Here is a 16224-nt window from a genome sequence, read left to right as displayed (position 1 = left end):
GTGGGTGGGAAAGGTGCTGCAGGGGTTTTGTTGCCTGTTGCGTTCTGTGTTGTGGACGTTGCTGGTGTCAGAATGTGTGGCAACACTTGCGGGCTGCCCACAACACATCCCTAAGTTGTGTTGGTTGTTAACATAAACAAGGTATATTACTGTATATTCTGATGTACACATGATAAATAAATCTGAAAGACTTATCAAAGACAGTGGTTGAGTCTGAAAGACACTGATGGGGTAGTTGTAGATGCAGGTGCAATTACAGCATTCAACAAGGAACTGGATAAGTGTGAGGGAAGGAAGCCATGGAGGAAGGGGTGGTGGGACTTGACCCTGCATCTGGACAGGAGTAGGTGGAGAGAAACTGCTTCAGTTGGCAGAAGAGATGGTTCAGAATGAAGGTGAATGAATAAATTCTGTTTCTCTCTTCACAGATGCTACCTGACCTGCTGAGTGTTTCAACGTTTTATATGCTAGGATACGGAGGCTTTGGAGGGGACTCAGGAGAGGCTGTCTGGATTCAAGGGTTTAACTATAGGGTAGGCTTGGTTTGACTTACTTTGGCATCATGCCAAGCACAGACATGATGGGCTGAAGGGCCTGATTGTGGGCTGTACTGCTCTGTGTTCAAAGCTCTGAAGTTATCAACACTCTTCATCAGATCTTTCTTTTCAAAACTTGGCAGCTGTTTCTTACAACTGGGACTATGAAGTGGATTGGGATATTGAAAATTGGTGGCAGACAATTCAAGAACTAGAATCAGGATAGGAACAGTTCATCACTTGTGTAGTGGGTGGAGGGTTGGCCTTGTCTGACAAGACCTGCACCATCAGTGGGTACTGCCTTACCTGTGGGCAGCACCTCAGGGTGTAGGCATCCTGTACGCGATTACAGAATCGGTGGCTTTCTGTGAAGGAAGAACAAGGTTATAAGAAGGCAGAGAGGAAACAGATCCAACTTATTCTCTGACCCCACCGTGTGAGGGAAGCTTTACCTGCTATCTCAGAGGGATGATGATCAGAACCCAACAGTGACCTGAACCGAAAGGCTACCTCCACCTGACCAGGGTGAGGCCGCAGCTCATGGATGTCTAAACACGCGGGAAAGGGGAGAAGGTTAGACCAGCAGTGATCAATAGGCAAAGTCAACCTTAGATTTTCGGAAAAGCTGTAATGTCTTGTCATTCAAAGCTATCTTCACAGCCCACCTCTCCATTGCTGTTCTAAAGTGATACAGCATGGAAACAAGCCGTGCTGTCCAAGATTCCTAGCAAAGCTCAACCACTTGTCCGTGTTTGACCCACACAGAGTCTCTATATCCATGTGCCTGTTTAAGTAAGTTTGAAGAGTTGTGAATGTGCTTTTCACAGACCCAATGCTCTTGCACAATTACTGACTTTATTCACTTGGGGGAATCTCTTCCTCTCCCTTGCCAACTTCAGCAACACAATCACCTGTGGAGTAGAAGGGTCACAAATCTATCTCCTTCAAATCAGGACTGACACCAACGTTACTTGCTACATAGATCGAGTTGTCAATAGATTCACAAAGGCAGAGGTGGCTAGATATGTGGTAAGAGACATACTTGAGTGATTAAGGGCCTCTTAACTGAGCCGCGAGAATATTATATGTAGAATCGAGTCAACCCAGCACCCACATTATAGTTCAGTTTTGGATGTGCATTCCTAGCCGCGCCCATGCTTATATACCACCCATCACTACCACGTGCCCTGTGTAACGTGAGGGTTTGGAAAAGCACCATTAAACATGTCATAGGACCCAGGAAGCACTCACCACTGTCGAAGGCTCTAGTGGTGCCTTTGAGAACCTCCAGTGTAAGAGCTGCAATAATGTCAGCCTGCCGGGCTATTGCCGTCGCTCTCTCCACCGCCTCTGCACCCAGCGAGGTGATCATCTGTGTCCCGTTGATCAGCGACAGTCCCTAGGGGTGAACACAAAGCACCATACACCGATAACACAGCATGCCCTGTGACTGGAAGTTACTCGTCATTCAAAACCATGAGGAGGCAAGTTAGAGGCATCAGGACAGGAAGGGGAGATAATGCTGTCTTCCTGTGGAATGGTTCAGTCGATGAAAGGACAGTGATAGGCTGTAAAGTGTATGAATCAGGATAATGCAGAAGGAATGGTCTAGCTGGTGATGATAACCCAACACTGCCCCAGTCACTGACCCAACCCACAGGCACTGCACCCAGTGTCGCCAGCCCATCCCACTGGCACTGCCCCCCAGTGTCGCCAGCCCATCCCACTGGCACTGTCCCCCAGTGTCGCCACCCTGCCCCACTGGCACTGCCCCAGTGCTGCCGCCCTGCCCCACTGGCACTGCCCCAGTGCTGCCGCCCCGCCCCACTGGCGCTGCACCCAGTGTCGCCAGCCCATCCCACTGGCACTGCACCCAGTGTCGCCAGCCCATCCCACTGGCACTGCTCCAGCATCGCTGGCACTTCCCTCATGTTACTGACCCGGCCCAGGATTTGATGAGTCAGTCCACTGACTGGGCATGTCCCTCACCAGAGAATGAAGACACCAGCAGCCATAGGAAGGGTACTGACCACCCATCCCTGGTCGAGACTCCACCGACAGTGGACAGGAAAGTGGCCAGTTTACATGGGAGGCAGGGGCCAATAATGAAAGATGATTGTGCAGATGGAGTGGGAAGCCATGGTGAGGTTATCTGACAACATATTGAAGCCAATGTGTCAGAAGAAACATTCAGACCTTACTGTAAAATAAAGCCAACAGATCTCTGAGATCTGACAGGTAACCAGCACCAGGTCAACATTGCACTGGAGGACAGTTACCTCCCTCAGCTGGAGGAAGGTGAGCCCACAACCATCCCATCCAAAAGTCAGGGTGTAGATGGCAGGCTGTTAGCCAGCATGACACAACGACACATAGAAACATGGAAACATAGAAAATAGGTGCAGGAGTAGGCCATTCGGCCCTTCGAGCCTGCACCACCATTCAGTATGATCATGGCTGATCACCCAACTCAGAACCCTGTACCTGCTTTCTCTCCATACCCCCTGATCCCTTTAGCCACAAGGGCCATATCTAACTTCCTCTTAACTATAGCCAATGAACCGGCCTCAACTGTTTCCTGTGGCAGAGAATTCCATAGATTCACCACTCTCTGTGTGAAGAAGTTTTTCCTCATCTCGGTCCTAAAAGGTTTCCCCTTTATCCTTAAACTGTGACCCCTCGTTCTGGACTTCCCCAACATCGGAAACAATCTTCCTGCATCTAGCCTGTCCAATCCCTTTAGAATTTTATACGTTTCAATAAGATCCCTCCTCAATCTTCTAAATTCCAGTGAGTATAAGCCTAGTCGATCCAGTCTTTCTTCATATGAAAGTCCTGCCATCCCAGCAATCAATCTGGTGAACCTTCTTTGTACTCCCTCTACGGCAAGAATGTCTTTCCTCAGATTAGGGGACCAAAACTGCACACAATATTCTAGGTGCGGTCTCACCAAGGCCTTGTACAACTGCAGTAGAACCTCCCTGCTCCTGTACTCAAATCCTTTTGCTATGGATTGACACACAATGTCAGAGACCTCACCTAACCAGGTTGTCCAAATCTCTCTCACAAAAGGCAGTGCAAACCCTTGCCTCGCCTCTCTGCGAGAAACAGGAGGAGAGAAAGGGCCTTCACTTGTCCCAAAAGGTCAGGGGGGGGGGGAGAAGGTGATGCTGTTACAACCATCCAATACACTGATGCACTAACATCACCAGCTGCTGGTGAAGATCTGAGGGGTAACTATCTGCAGAGGATGACCTTTGGCCAATGGTTTACAGCAACAGCCTTCAAATGCAGGCAATGTTTGCACAGTGGCACAGGTCAACAAGGCTGACCCATAGATAGGGCAGCCACAGCTTCTGGCTCTGTGCAGAGTCTGACCAGGATGGTGTGTCCATGGGGCAGAGGGTGCCTGTGCCTGCTCAGAAACAGCTCCATCCACCAGGCTCTAGCAACCAGCACCATCTTGAGTCCCGGCCTGATTGTGCTCCCTGGGCATTAGAGTCTGAGAGTCAACACAGATCCTTCAGCCCATCTATTCCATGCCAAACCATTTAAACTGCCTACTCATATAGCTCTCCATACACATGTACAATCCATGGACCTATTCAAACTTCCTTTAAACAATGAAATCAAGCTCACATGCACCACTTATGCTGACAGCTTATTCCACACTCTCATGACCCTTTGAGTGAAGAAGTTTCCCCTCATGTTCCCCTTAAACTTTTCACCTTTCACCCTTAACCCGTGACCTCTGGTTGCCATCCCACCTGACATCAGTGGAAAAAGCCTGCTTGCATTTACCCTATCTGCACCCCTCATAATTTTAAATCTCCTCTCAGTCTTCTACACTCCAGGGAATAAAGTTCCAGCCTATTCAGTCTTTCCTTATAACTCAGGTCTTCCAAACTCAGCAACATCCTTGTAAATTTTCCCTGTACTTTTTCAACCTTGTTTACATCTTTCCTGTGGATAGGTGACCAAAACTGCACACAATAATCCAAATTAGGCCTCACCAATGTCTTATACAATGTCAGCATAACATCCCATCTCCTGTACTCAGTACTTTGATTTATGAAGGCCAATGTACCAAAAGCTTTCTTTATGACCCTATCTACCTGTGATGCCACTTTCAGTGAATTATGGACCTGTATTCCCAGATCCCTTTGCTCTACCACACTCCTCAGTGCCCTACTGTCCACTGTGTAAGACCTACTCTGGTTGGCCCTACCAAAGTGCAACACCTCACACTTGTCTGCATTAAATTCCATCTGCCATTACTTAAGGAATAATTGGCCACAGAAGCAGAACACAATCTGTAAGCTCGCCCAAAGCCAAAACAAATGGCCTCCACAAGCAGCCCAACAGGGATCTGGACAGCACAAGAGATCCCTGCTGTCTGCTCCCCCAAGCCTTTGTGAGCAGCCAGCTCAAGTTGTCTGCAGACACTGCCTCAGTGGGTAAGCTGCCTGACACAACCATGCAACAACACCCTTCTTCTGGTCTCATAGTGAAGACAGATGAGAAGTATTCACCTCAGACCTGACCTTTGTCCTCCGGCTCCACACACTTGTCTGTCTCCAATGGAGCTCTACTCTTTCCCTTGTTACCCTCTCGCTCTCAATACACTGACAACATACGCTGTGGTTTTTCTTAATCTTGCCCCAGTGCTATTGTCCCTTCCAGTTAAGTCTTTGGTTACCCCACCACCACTGTGCTTCTTATACTCCTGTGGGGCCACTCCTGTTTTTAGTTTTCAGTTTCTGCCATATTCAACTTTCAATATTCCTTGACATTCAGGGATCCTTCAAACTGCCGACTCAGCCTCTCACAGGTATAGGAACCCACTGGCCCTGAATTGTAGTTCAGATTTGGACCATTCCCATTGGTCAGCTGTACACTTACCTGCAATTCACCTCTGCCAGGCCCACTGCTCCCTTCTGCAAGATCCTACCTTGCTCCCAATTCAGGACTTTCGCCTTGGTCACCATTCCTGAAAAGCTCTCCCATTGACTCTCCTGTTCCCTAAGATCAGGACCAGAACTACAACGTGGTTGAACTACTAGCTCAAAAACCTCTTCACAGCATTTTAAATATCCTCCCCCCTCTAAGGAAAGCCAAAACAAACTTATCATCAAAGTACCTATACTGCATGCTACCTTGAGATTCATTTTCTTGTGAGAATTTACAGGAAAATACAGAAATGCAATAAAAATTTATGAAAAACTACTCATAGACTGACAAACAACTAATGTGCAAAAAAAGATAAACTGTAAACATAAAAATAATATTGAGAACATGAGTTGTCGAGGTGTTGAATGTGAGTCTGTAGGTTGTGGAGTCAACTCATTGATGAGGTGAGTGAAGTTATCCACTCCAGCTCACACGCCCAATGGTTGCAGGGTAATAACTGTCCCTGAATCTGGCTGTGTGGGACCTAAGGCTCCTGTACCTCCTGTAGTAGCAAGAAGAGGACATGGCCTACAGGATGGATGTCCTTGATGATGGATTCTGCTTTCTTGTGGCCGTGCTCCCTGTGAATGTACTCAGTGATGGGAAGGCTTTTCCTGTGATGGACTGGGTTGTATCCAACACTGTCTAAGCCTTTCACGTGAAATCGATCTTTGTTTCTATATTGTATAACACTATTATTTTTTGTATCTCTCTGTGAATGCCTATATAGCTGTTCCTCTGTTTACAAGCAACATTCTTGCACTTTAATGACATTAATGACATCTTTTCTGTAACTGAGAAACCCAAATTGTATACAATACTCTGGGTGCATCCTCTCCAACATCTTGTACAATTGCAGGATAACATCCCAGCTTCTATACTCAGTGCCTTGACTGATGAATGCCTCCTTCACAGCCCTGAGTGCCTGTGGTGCCACTTTGAGGAAACCATATACTTCCTTCCAAGTCCCTCTGCTCTGCTACACCCTGTAGTGGACTGTTCAACTGAAGCTTGGGGGATGGGACGCAGAGTAGGAGGGTGCACTATGGACAATTTGAGATCTGTAGTGCATATACAAACACAACAACCATCCTTCTTATCTAAGCTCCACCCATGCGGTCACGTTTGAAGAATCTTCTCTTACCTCCTCCATCTTTCCTGCGGTAATGGACTCCTTCCTGAATACTGCAATGCCACCTCTAATTTTACATCCCTTTCCGTCATGCCTGGGGATCGTACACCTGGGACAATGAGCTGCCAGTCCCACCTTTCTTTCCACCATGCCTCTGTGATAGCGACAACATTATATTCCTGTCTGAGAATCAATCCATCTGCTTTCCAAAGATTCTAGCAAATATGTAGCGTGGAGAGAATTCTGACTGATTGCATCACTGTCTGGTATTGATGGGCCAGTGCAGGATCGGAAAAAGCCTCAAAGGATTGTAAACTCAGCCAGCTCTATCACAGGCGCTAGCCTCCTCAACTTCCAGGATACAGTCAAAAGGCAATGCCCCAAAAAGGAAGCATCCATCATTAAGGACTCCCCACCACCCTGGACATATCCTCTTCTCATTACCACCATTAGGGAGGAGTACAGGAACCTGAAGACACACACTCAATGGTTTTTGAACAGTATCTATTACTTCATCAGATTACAGAACAGTCAATGAACCCATGAACACTGCATCACTATTTTTGCTCTCTTTTCACACTATATATATCTCATTGAAATTATAGTATATTGGCAGTTTCCCACCCCCTACCATTCTCCCATAACCACCCCTGCCGCTGCAAAATTCCTTTAAACGTTCCACGACAGAGTGTCACTGAGCAGCGGGACCCAGAAGGAGATGTATATAGCGGGATATATATACAGCAGGACCCAAAGGATATGTATATAGCGGGACCCAGAAGGATATGTATATAGCGGGATATATATACAGCAGGACCCAAAGGATATGTATATAGCGGGACCCAGAAGGATATGTATATAGCGGGATATATATACAGCAGGACCCAAAGGATATGTATATAGCGGGACCCAGAAGGATATGTATATAGCGGGATATATATACAGCAGGACCCAAAGGATATGTATATAGCAGGACCCAGAAGGATATGTATATAGCGGGATATATATACAGCAGGACCCAAAAGATATGTATATAGCGGGACCCAGAAGGAGATGTGTATAGCTCCTTGAAAGTGGCATTCCAGGTAGACAGGATGGCAAAGGTGTTTGGCATGCTCGCCTTCACTGGTCAGGGGACTGAGTATAGAGGTCGGGATGTAACGTTGCAGTTGTACTAGCCATTGGTGAGGCCGTACATTAAGCATTGTGCATCGTTTTGGTCACCCTGTTATAGAAAGATGTCATTAAGCTGAAAAGAATGCAAAGACTGAGAATACTGTTATGGGGACTTCAGGGCCTGAATTACAGCGAGAACTTGGACAGGCTTGGTCTGAAGGGTGACCATACAGAGATATATAAAGTGATGGGGGGCATAGATAGGGTGAACACACTTAGTCAGGGAAAGAAAATGCAAAACTAGATGGTACAAGTTTAAAATGAGAGGGGAAAGACTTAAAAGCGACTTGATCGGCAATTTATTCATGCAGAGGAGGGTCTGTTTATGAAATGAGCTGCCAGACGTGAGCACAGTAACAACATTTAAAAGACATTTGAGCAAGTACATGGATAGAAAAAGTTTAGAGCAGAGGCTTCCAACCTGTTTTCAGTCCTACAATTAGCCGAGGGGTGCATGAAGCCCAGGCTGGGAACCCCTGGTTTAGAGGGATACCAGTGAAACACAGGCAAATGGGACTGCCAACACAGATGGACATTCTGGTCAGTCGAGACCAGTTGGCCTGAAGGGCTTGTTTCGGCGCTGTATCTCTCATAAAGTCCATCTCATGCTAGGACATTGAACCTATCTGGTTCAAATACAGCCAGCAAATCACCCTGGAAATGGTCCCTGTGACCTCGAAATCTGAAGCCTTCCACCTTCTATTCCTATTCCTACATTGTCAGCACATCTTAATCCATCACTACAAGTCTTCATCTCTCCTGTTACCAATATAAACCATGACATCTGACTGCTTAATCTCCCCCTTTGACCATTTGGTGGCATCCTTGACCCCAGCACCAAAGAGGCAACACCCCATTCTGGGTTCACATCTACAACCACAGGAGCGCCCATCCCTTGGCCTAAGTGTTGAATGCCCTCCCATTACTAGCCTGGGATTCTTGCTTCTCCTGTGTAGCTGAGTCACAAACCCAAAATCAGACCCAGAGCAGCATTCATCCCCACTGTCTCCTGGAGTGGAGAAGTAGTTCTGGAGTGACTAGTTTTAGAAAACTAATTAATATTAATTATTATTGGTATAATATTATAATATTATATTATTATAATATTACATTAGGTATATGTAATAAAATGGATATGTAATAAAAGTAGTAAAATGGATTCAACAGTGGCTGGATGGAAGATGCCAGAGAGTAGTGGTGGATAACTGTTTGTCAGGTTGGAGGCCGGTGACTAGTGGCGTGCCTCAGGGATCTGTACTGGGTCCAATGTTGTTTGTCATATACATTAATGATCTGGATGATGGGGTGGTAAATTGGATTAGTAAGTATGCAGATGATACTAAGGTGGGTGGCGTTGTGGATAATGAAGTAGGTTTTCAAAGCTTGCAGAGAGATTTAGGCCAGTTAGAAGAGTGGGCTGGAAGATGGCAGATGGAATTTAATGCTGATAAGTGTGAGGTGCTACATTTTGGTAGGAATAATCAAAATAGGACATACACGGTAAATGGTAGGGCATTGAAGAATGCAGTAGAACAGAGTGATCTAGCAATAATGGTGCATAGTTCCCTGAAGGTGGAATCTCATGTGTTTAGGGTGGTGAAAAAAGGTTTTGGTATGCTGGCCTTTATAAATCAGAGCATTGAGTATAGGAGTTGGGATGTAATGTTAAAATTGTACAAGGCATTAGTAAGGCCAAATTTGGAGTATTGTGTACGGTTCTGGTCACCGAATTATAGGAAAGATGTCAACAAAATAGAGAGAGTACAGAGAAGATTTACTAGAATGTTACCTGGGTTTCAGCACATAAGTTACAGAGAAAGGTTGAACAAGTTAGGTCTTTATTCTTTGGAGCGTAGAGGTTGAGGGGGGACTTGATAGAGGTATTTAAAATTATGAGGGGGATAGATAGAGTTGACATGGATAGGCTTTATCCATTGAGAGTAGGGGAGATTCATACAAGAGGACATGAATTGAGAGCTAGGGGGCAAAAGTTTAGGGGTAACACGAGGGTGAACCTCTTTACTCAGAGAGTGGTAGCTGTGTGGAACAAGCTTCTAGTAGAAATGGTAGAGGCAGGTTCGATATTGTCAATTAAAGTAAAATTGGATAGGTACATGGACAGGAAAGGAATGGAGGGTTATGGGCTGAGTGCGGGCCAGTGGGACTAGGTGAGAGTAAACGTTCAGCACTGACTAGAAGGGCCGAGATGGTTTCCGTGCTGTAATTGTTATATGGTTATATGGGTTTCTTGACTACCTGCCTGCCTAGTCCTTCCTCTGCCTGGTCATCTCTCATTCCCTCTCCAAATATCTGCTCCTTCTCCCATGTCTCTGCATCTTCATCAGAACATAGTAACCAGAGTGGGACCAGTCCAGGCTTGAATGCAAGTTCAGAGTAACTTCCTTAATTTTCATCCCTCTGGAGTTCAGTTTGTCATTTTTATGCTCTTGCTAACCAGGAAGGCAATTTTTGGTATGTGTCAGGAGACCCTTCCCACTGCCTATCACACCTAGGCCCCACCTCCCATGTCTTCACCCACTTCACATCCATCCTACCAACATACACTACCTTCATTTGACCTTTCTGCAAGTCCATTAGTGCTATCTGTTTGACTCTCCCACACTAACTTAGAATGTCTATGAATGTAAGTAATGATGAGCAGAGGTCCCAGTGCCTGTGGAAAGACCAGCTTCCAGTAACTCCTCCTGCCCACTCTCAGTGTGAAGCCAACCAACCATTCTATCTTCTTCTTTCCTGACTCTATATTCTCTGGCCTTATTCATTAGTCTATTATAGGGATTCTTAACAGAAGACCTTGTGAAAATCTGGATCAATTACATTGAGTGCATTATCACATTCTACAACTTCCACAAACAAAATAGTTAACATTGATTAGACTTTCCCCTTCGCAATCCATCCAATTTATTTTATACTTCTAATCTCTGGATGATCTTCTGATCCACTATTTTAGGCATTCCATTGCCTTTCCAACAACCTGTCCTCATCCCCATTCTTTAGCACTTTGGCATCACAGTAGCCAAAGCCCATCCTGTGGCCCCACACCGTTTCCTAATGAATTATTAAATACTGTCTATGTATTAGTGGCTCTGTTATCTCCTCCCTAAAGCAACCAGAAACTTAGCCTCTTTGAGTCTGGTTTATCTAATACAGCCACTTTTTCCACTTTAAATAAACTTGCTTCATTTCTCCTCCCTGTCCAAAATCCAGACTACTTACTCCACTTCCCTTCCAGTCCACCTGCTCCATTTCCCTTCTAGATACCAACTAAACCAACTCTGGTTACTATGTTACAGAGGAGATTTAGCAGTATGCTGACTGGACTAGAGAGCATATCTTATGAAGAAACATTGAGAAAACAAGGGCTTTTCCCTCTGGAGTGAAGGAGGATGAGAGGTGACTTGATAAACCTGTACAAGATGACATGAGGCATAGATCAAGTGGACAGCCAGAGACATTTTCCCAGGGTGGAAAATGGCTAATACCAAGGGGTACAATTTTAAGATGACAGAAGGAAAGGATAGAGGTAATTTATTTTTACACAGAGAGTGGTGGGTATGTGGAACACCCTGCCAAGGGTGGTAGTAGAGGCAGATTCATTACAGACATTTAAGAAACTCCTAGGCACATGGATGTTAGAAAAATAGAGGACTAAGTAGGAGAACAGGGTTAGATTAATCCTCCAGTAGGTCAAAAGTTTGGTATAACATCATGGGCTGAAGGGTCTGTTCTGTGCAATAACCTCCTCTAGAGAAGTTATAAGCTATGCTCATTCCCCATTATTTGATCCACTGCTGCATCCTCCCTCTTTGGATATATATATATATATGCCTTTGAATGGAAAATCCTACAAAAGGTAGTGGATTTGGCCCAGTACATCACGGGTAAAGCCCTCCCAACGACCGCGCACTTCTACATGAAACATTGTTGTAGGAAAGCAGTATCTATCATCAGAGATCCTCACCACCCAGACCATGCTCTTTTCTTGCTGCTGCCATCAGGTAGAAGGTACAGGTGCCTCAGGACTCACACCACCGGGTTCAAGAACAATTACTACCCTCAACTACCAGGCTCTTGAACAAAAGGGGATAACTTCACTTGGTCCATCATCCACAACTAATGATCTCACTTTAAGGACTCTATCTCATTATCTCAATTTCTCATTATTTATATTTGAATTTGCACAGTTTGTTGTCTTGAGCACTCTGGTTGATAACTGGACTATAGATTTGCTGAAGTCTGCCCACAAGTAAACGAACCTCAGATCTGTATATGGTGACATATACATACTTTGATAATAAACCTTAGTTTGTAGGAATCCTGTTCCCTGATCACCTTTACTAACCTTTGCCATCAATTAACATTGGGGTTATTAAAATTGAATTGAATTGACTTTATTTCTTACATCACATATATGAGGGATAAAAACTTTTACATTAGGTCTCCATCTAAATGTGCAATGTGAAATCATAGTAATTTATAATAATTTATAAGTAGAACAGTCAATGTAATACAGAGTACACTCAAGTTAGTGTGAGTTAAGCAGTCTGATGGCCTGGTGGAAGAAGCTGTCCCGGAGCCTGTTGGTCCGGCTTTTATGCTACAGTACCACTTCCCAAATGGTAGCAGCTGGAATGGCTCGGGTCCCCAATGATCCTACGGGCCCATTTTACATACCTGTCCTTGTAAATGTCCTGAATAGTGGAAAGTTCACAATTACAGATGTGCTGGGCTGTCCATACCACTCTCTGCAGAGTCCTACAATTAAGGGAGGTACAGTTCCCATACCAGGCAATGATGCAGCCAGTCAGAATGCTCTCAATTATGCCCCTGTAGAAAGTTCTTAGGATTTGGGGGCCCATACCAAACTTCCTCAACCGTCTGAGGTGAAAGAGGCGCTGTTGTGCTTTTCTCACCACACAACTGGTGTGTACAGACTATGTCAGGTCCTCGGTGATGTGGATGCCGAGGAACTTGAAGCTGTTTACCCTCTCAACCCCAAATCCATTGATGTCAATAGGGGCTAGCCCATCTCTATTCCTCCTGTAATCCACAACCAGCTCCTTTGTTTTTGCGACATTGAGAGAGAGGTTGTTTTCTTGACACCACTGTGTCAGAGAGATGACTGCTTCCCTGTAGCCCTCATTATTGTTTGAGTTAAGGCCAATCAATGTAGTGTCATCAGCAAATTTAATTAGCAGGTTGGAGCTGTGGGTGATGACACAGTCATGGGTATACAGGAAGTAAAGGAGGGGACTCAGTACACAGCCCTGAGGGGCTCCTGTGTTGAGAGTCAGAGGGTTGGAGGTGAGGGAGCCCCCTCTTACCACCTTCCAGCAATCTGACAGGAAGTCCAGGATCCAGCTGCACAAGACAGGGTCAAGGCTGAGGTCTCTGAGCTTCCTGTCGAGCCAGGATGGAATTATGGTGTTGAATGCTGAACTTAGTTCGAGAACAGCATTCTCACATAAGCATCCTGCTTCTCCAGATCCTTCACTTCCCTGATTCTTTCCTCCACCTTTAATCAACTCTTAGATAAACTAAACTCATTCATGTAACACCTTTCTTTTCAGTCCACATAGTTGTGCTGTTCACTGTAGCCATTTTACTCTTCCCAGCAAGCATGACCCATCCACCCCTTTCACCTTCCTTAACTTTTCTAAATGTATTGCATCCTACATACTTTAACATCTAACCTGATGTCTCCATAGCTACAGTTACCACTGGCCCCGTTTTATCATTGCATCACCACACAGAAGGATTTTTACTCATATTTCTCACTACTTAGTGGTTTTAAAAGACCCCTTTCACTCCTATACCATTACTGCCCTCCCCTAGTTTCCTTGTTCTGTTGAAATCAGGAAGGAAGCTCGGATGCTGAAGTTCTAGTGGCTGGTGGCCAGATCAGTAAGGAAGGAGGAAACTAAGATCAGCTCTGAGGGGGAAAGGCCACATATGGAATCTCATGCAGGCACTTGGGTGGGCAGGCCAAGGAAGCCCAGTGGGCATCATAACAGCATGCCTGGTACATGGCATTCAAGCTAAGATGAGTTTATAAGTACAGTGAGGTACCAGAACAATGGAAAACTTGCATGCAGCAGCATCACGGGCATGTAGGTCAGATAACACACATAATATAAAGTAATGCTAAGGAGAAAGCCACTGCAGTTAGAGACTTTGGGAAGTGGAGAGGCGGCTGGATATTCTACACCACGTTTTCATGAAAGAGGGAGGAGGTACAGTACCGTCAGTCACCTTATACGCAGACACTCCTGTGCCTAGATTCACTTTATGGCCCCAATCAAACTCTATATATAAAAAGAATCTCATACATTTATATTTATTGTGTTTTTATCCTTATTATTGTGTTCTTTACTGTTTGTGTTTTTTGTGCTCGATTGGATCCAGTGAAACAAATATTTTGTTCTCCTTTACACTTGTGCACAGGAAATGACTTTAAACAATGTTGAATGGCATGTTCGGGGGGCAGGGTTCATAAAGGCAGATAAACCTCCAAGACCTGAAGAGTTCAGGCCAGGCTACTGTGGAAGGCAAGGAAGGAGATTGCTGACCACAGGTGAGGTGCTAGATGAATGGAGGACAGCATTTTTTGTTCAGAGCAACAGAGATAAGCCAGGTGATTACAGGCCAGGGAGTCGAACATCAGTGGTTGAAGAAATTATTGGTCGAAGTTCTATGGATGGCATTGACCTGCAATTGGAAAAGCAGATGCATAGCCTTTTTGTAGCAGATTTTGCCTGACTAACTTCAATGAACACTGAAGAGGTAATAACATGTACCGAAGAGAGCAGCACAACCAACATTGTCAACATAATCTCAGTAGGGCCCTTGACAAGGTCCCTAGTCCAGAAGGTGAGAGTCTACAGCAGGGGTTCCCAAACTGGGGTCCAAGGCATAAAGAAGGTTGGGAACCCCTGATCTATGGAATCAAGACAAATTGGCAAACTGGATTCAAAACAGGCTTGGTAAAAGACATGGGGTGGTGGTGGTGGGTATTTCTGAGATTTTCAAAGCCAGTGAGCGGTTTTCAAAACCGTATGGATCGGTGCTGGGGTTCATCCTGTTTGCTACATACTGTAATGATTTGTACATGGATGTGGGAAATGATATGATTGTGTTGCTGACAGTCAGGAGGATAGTTGCGGGCTCCAGCATAATACTGATCAGCTGGGAATATGGTCAAAGCAATAGGAGATGGACCAATAGCACCTGTTTGTGCAAGGTGATACACTCTGGGAAGAGTGATAGAGCTAGTACAAGCATCATATATGGTCGGGCATAGAAAGCACCAAGGAGCAGAGGATTTTAAGGAATAAGAGAGGCTACAGAGACTCAGAGGGTAGGCTCAGCCTCCCCAGCATTGAGGACATTTTCAAAAGGTGATGCCTCAAGAAGGCAGCATCCATCATTAAGAGGTTATGCCCTCTTCTCTTCACTACCAAACAGGGAGGAGATACACAAGTTGGAAGGTTCACAGTTTGTGTTTCATCAACAGTTTCTTCCCTCCATCATTAGATTTCTGAATGGTTCCTCCCTCTTCTGCACTATTTATTTATTTTTGTAACTTTTATGTATTTCTGGTAAAAAAGAAACATTTTCTGACATACATCAGTGATAATAAACCTGGTTCTGAAGTAGGCAAATGGAATACCTGCCTTCTTTAAAGTGACAGAGCACAAAAAGAGGTCCCTTTGGCCCAAATGATCCACATTTACCAAGATGCCCAGCCCATTTTCCAGCATTTGGCCCATGGCCTTCTCAACCTTTCCTAGCCGAGGCACCGACACAGGCAAGGAGGCTATACCATAACGTTATGAAACCTCAGTTTGGTCACACTGGCAGTACTGTCACTGCTCTTGCCACTGTTCTACAAGAGAGGGTGTAAAGGAGATCCACCAGGATGTCAGCTGAGGTTGAATGGGTTTGTTTGCACTGAGGCCAACGGGGGATTTCACAGAGGTGTGCAAAATTTCACAGACGGGTTGCACCTTAATAGGTGGGGGACCAGCATTCTGGCAGACAGGTTTGCCACTGCAACACGGATGTGTTTAAACTAAGTAGTGGGGGGGGGGGGGGGGGGGGGGAGGGGATGAACTGGAAATATAAAGATGGAGTTAAAGGGAAAGTGAAAATAAGAAAAGTTAAAAAGGACAACAGAATCAATGGAGTAGAAAGCTCAAGAAGAGATCATACAGTATGGCCAAGTGAAATAGGAATTGATATGAAAGGAGAGGGGAGTAATGAATTAAAAGTATTATATATGAATGCACAAAGTATAAGGAATAAAGTAGATGAGCTTGAGGCTCAGTTGGAAATTGGCAAGTACGATGTTGTGGGAATAACAGAGACATGGCTTCAAGCGGACAGGACCTGGGAAATGAATATTCAAGG

At 45.1% G+C, this 16224-nt stretch overlaps 1 protein-coding gene across 3 annotated transcripts in view; it reads right to left on the bottom strand.

The window, feature by feature from the left end:
* LOC140738530 (histidine ammonia-lyase) overlaps positions 1 to 16224 on the bottom strand; it is an 80807-nt gene that overhangs the window by 30947 nt on the left and 33636 nt on the right. For 2 of the 3 annotated variants that reach the window (XM_073065919.1, XM_073065916.1), the window contains exons 11-13: positions 1788 to 1935; positions 989 to 1084; positions 843 to 901 (exon numbers count right to left, since the gene is read on the bottom strand). In XM_073065919.1, the coding sequence (XP_072922020.1) occupies positions 843 to 901; positions 989 to 1084; positions 1788 to 1935 (303 nt within the window). The remainder of the gene's footprint in view (positions 1 to 842; positions 902 to 988; positions 1085 to 1787; positions 1936 to 16224) is intronic. The other variant, XM_073065917.1, reaches the window with a different exon arrangement.

The sequence above is a fragment of the Hemitrygon akajei genome, chromosome 14, assembly GCF_048418815.1.
Source record: "Hemitrygon akajei chromosome 14, sHemAka1.3, whole genome shotgun sequence".
In the NCBI taxonomy this organism is placed as follows: domain Eukaryota; kingdom Metazoa; phylum Chordata; class Chondrichthyes; order Myliobatiformes; family Dasyatidae; genus Hemitrygon; species Hemitrygon akajei.
This window is presented reverse-complemented; position numbering and strand designations above follow the sequence as displayed.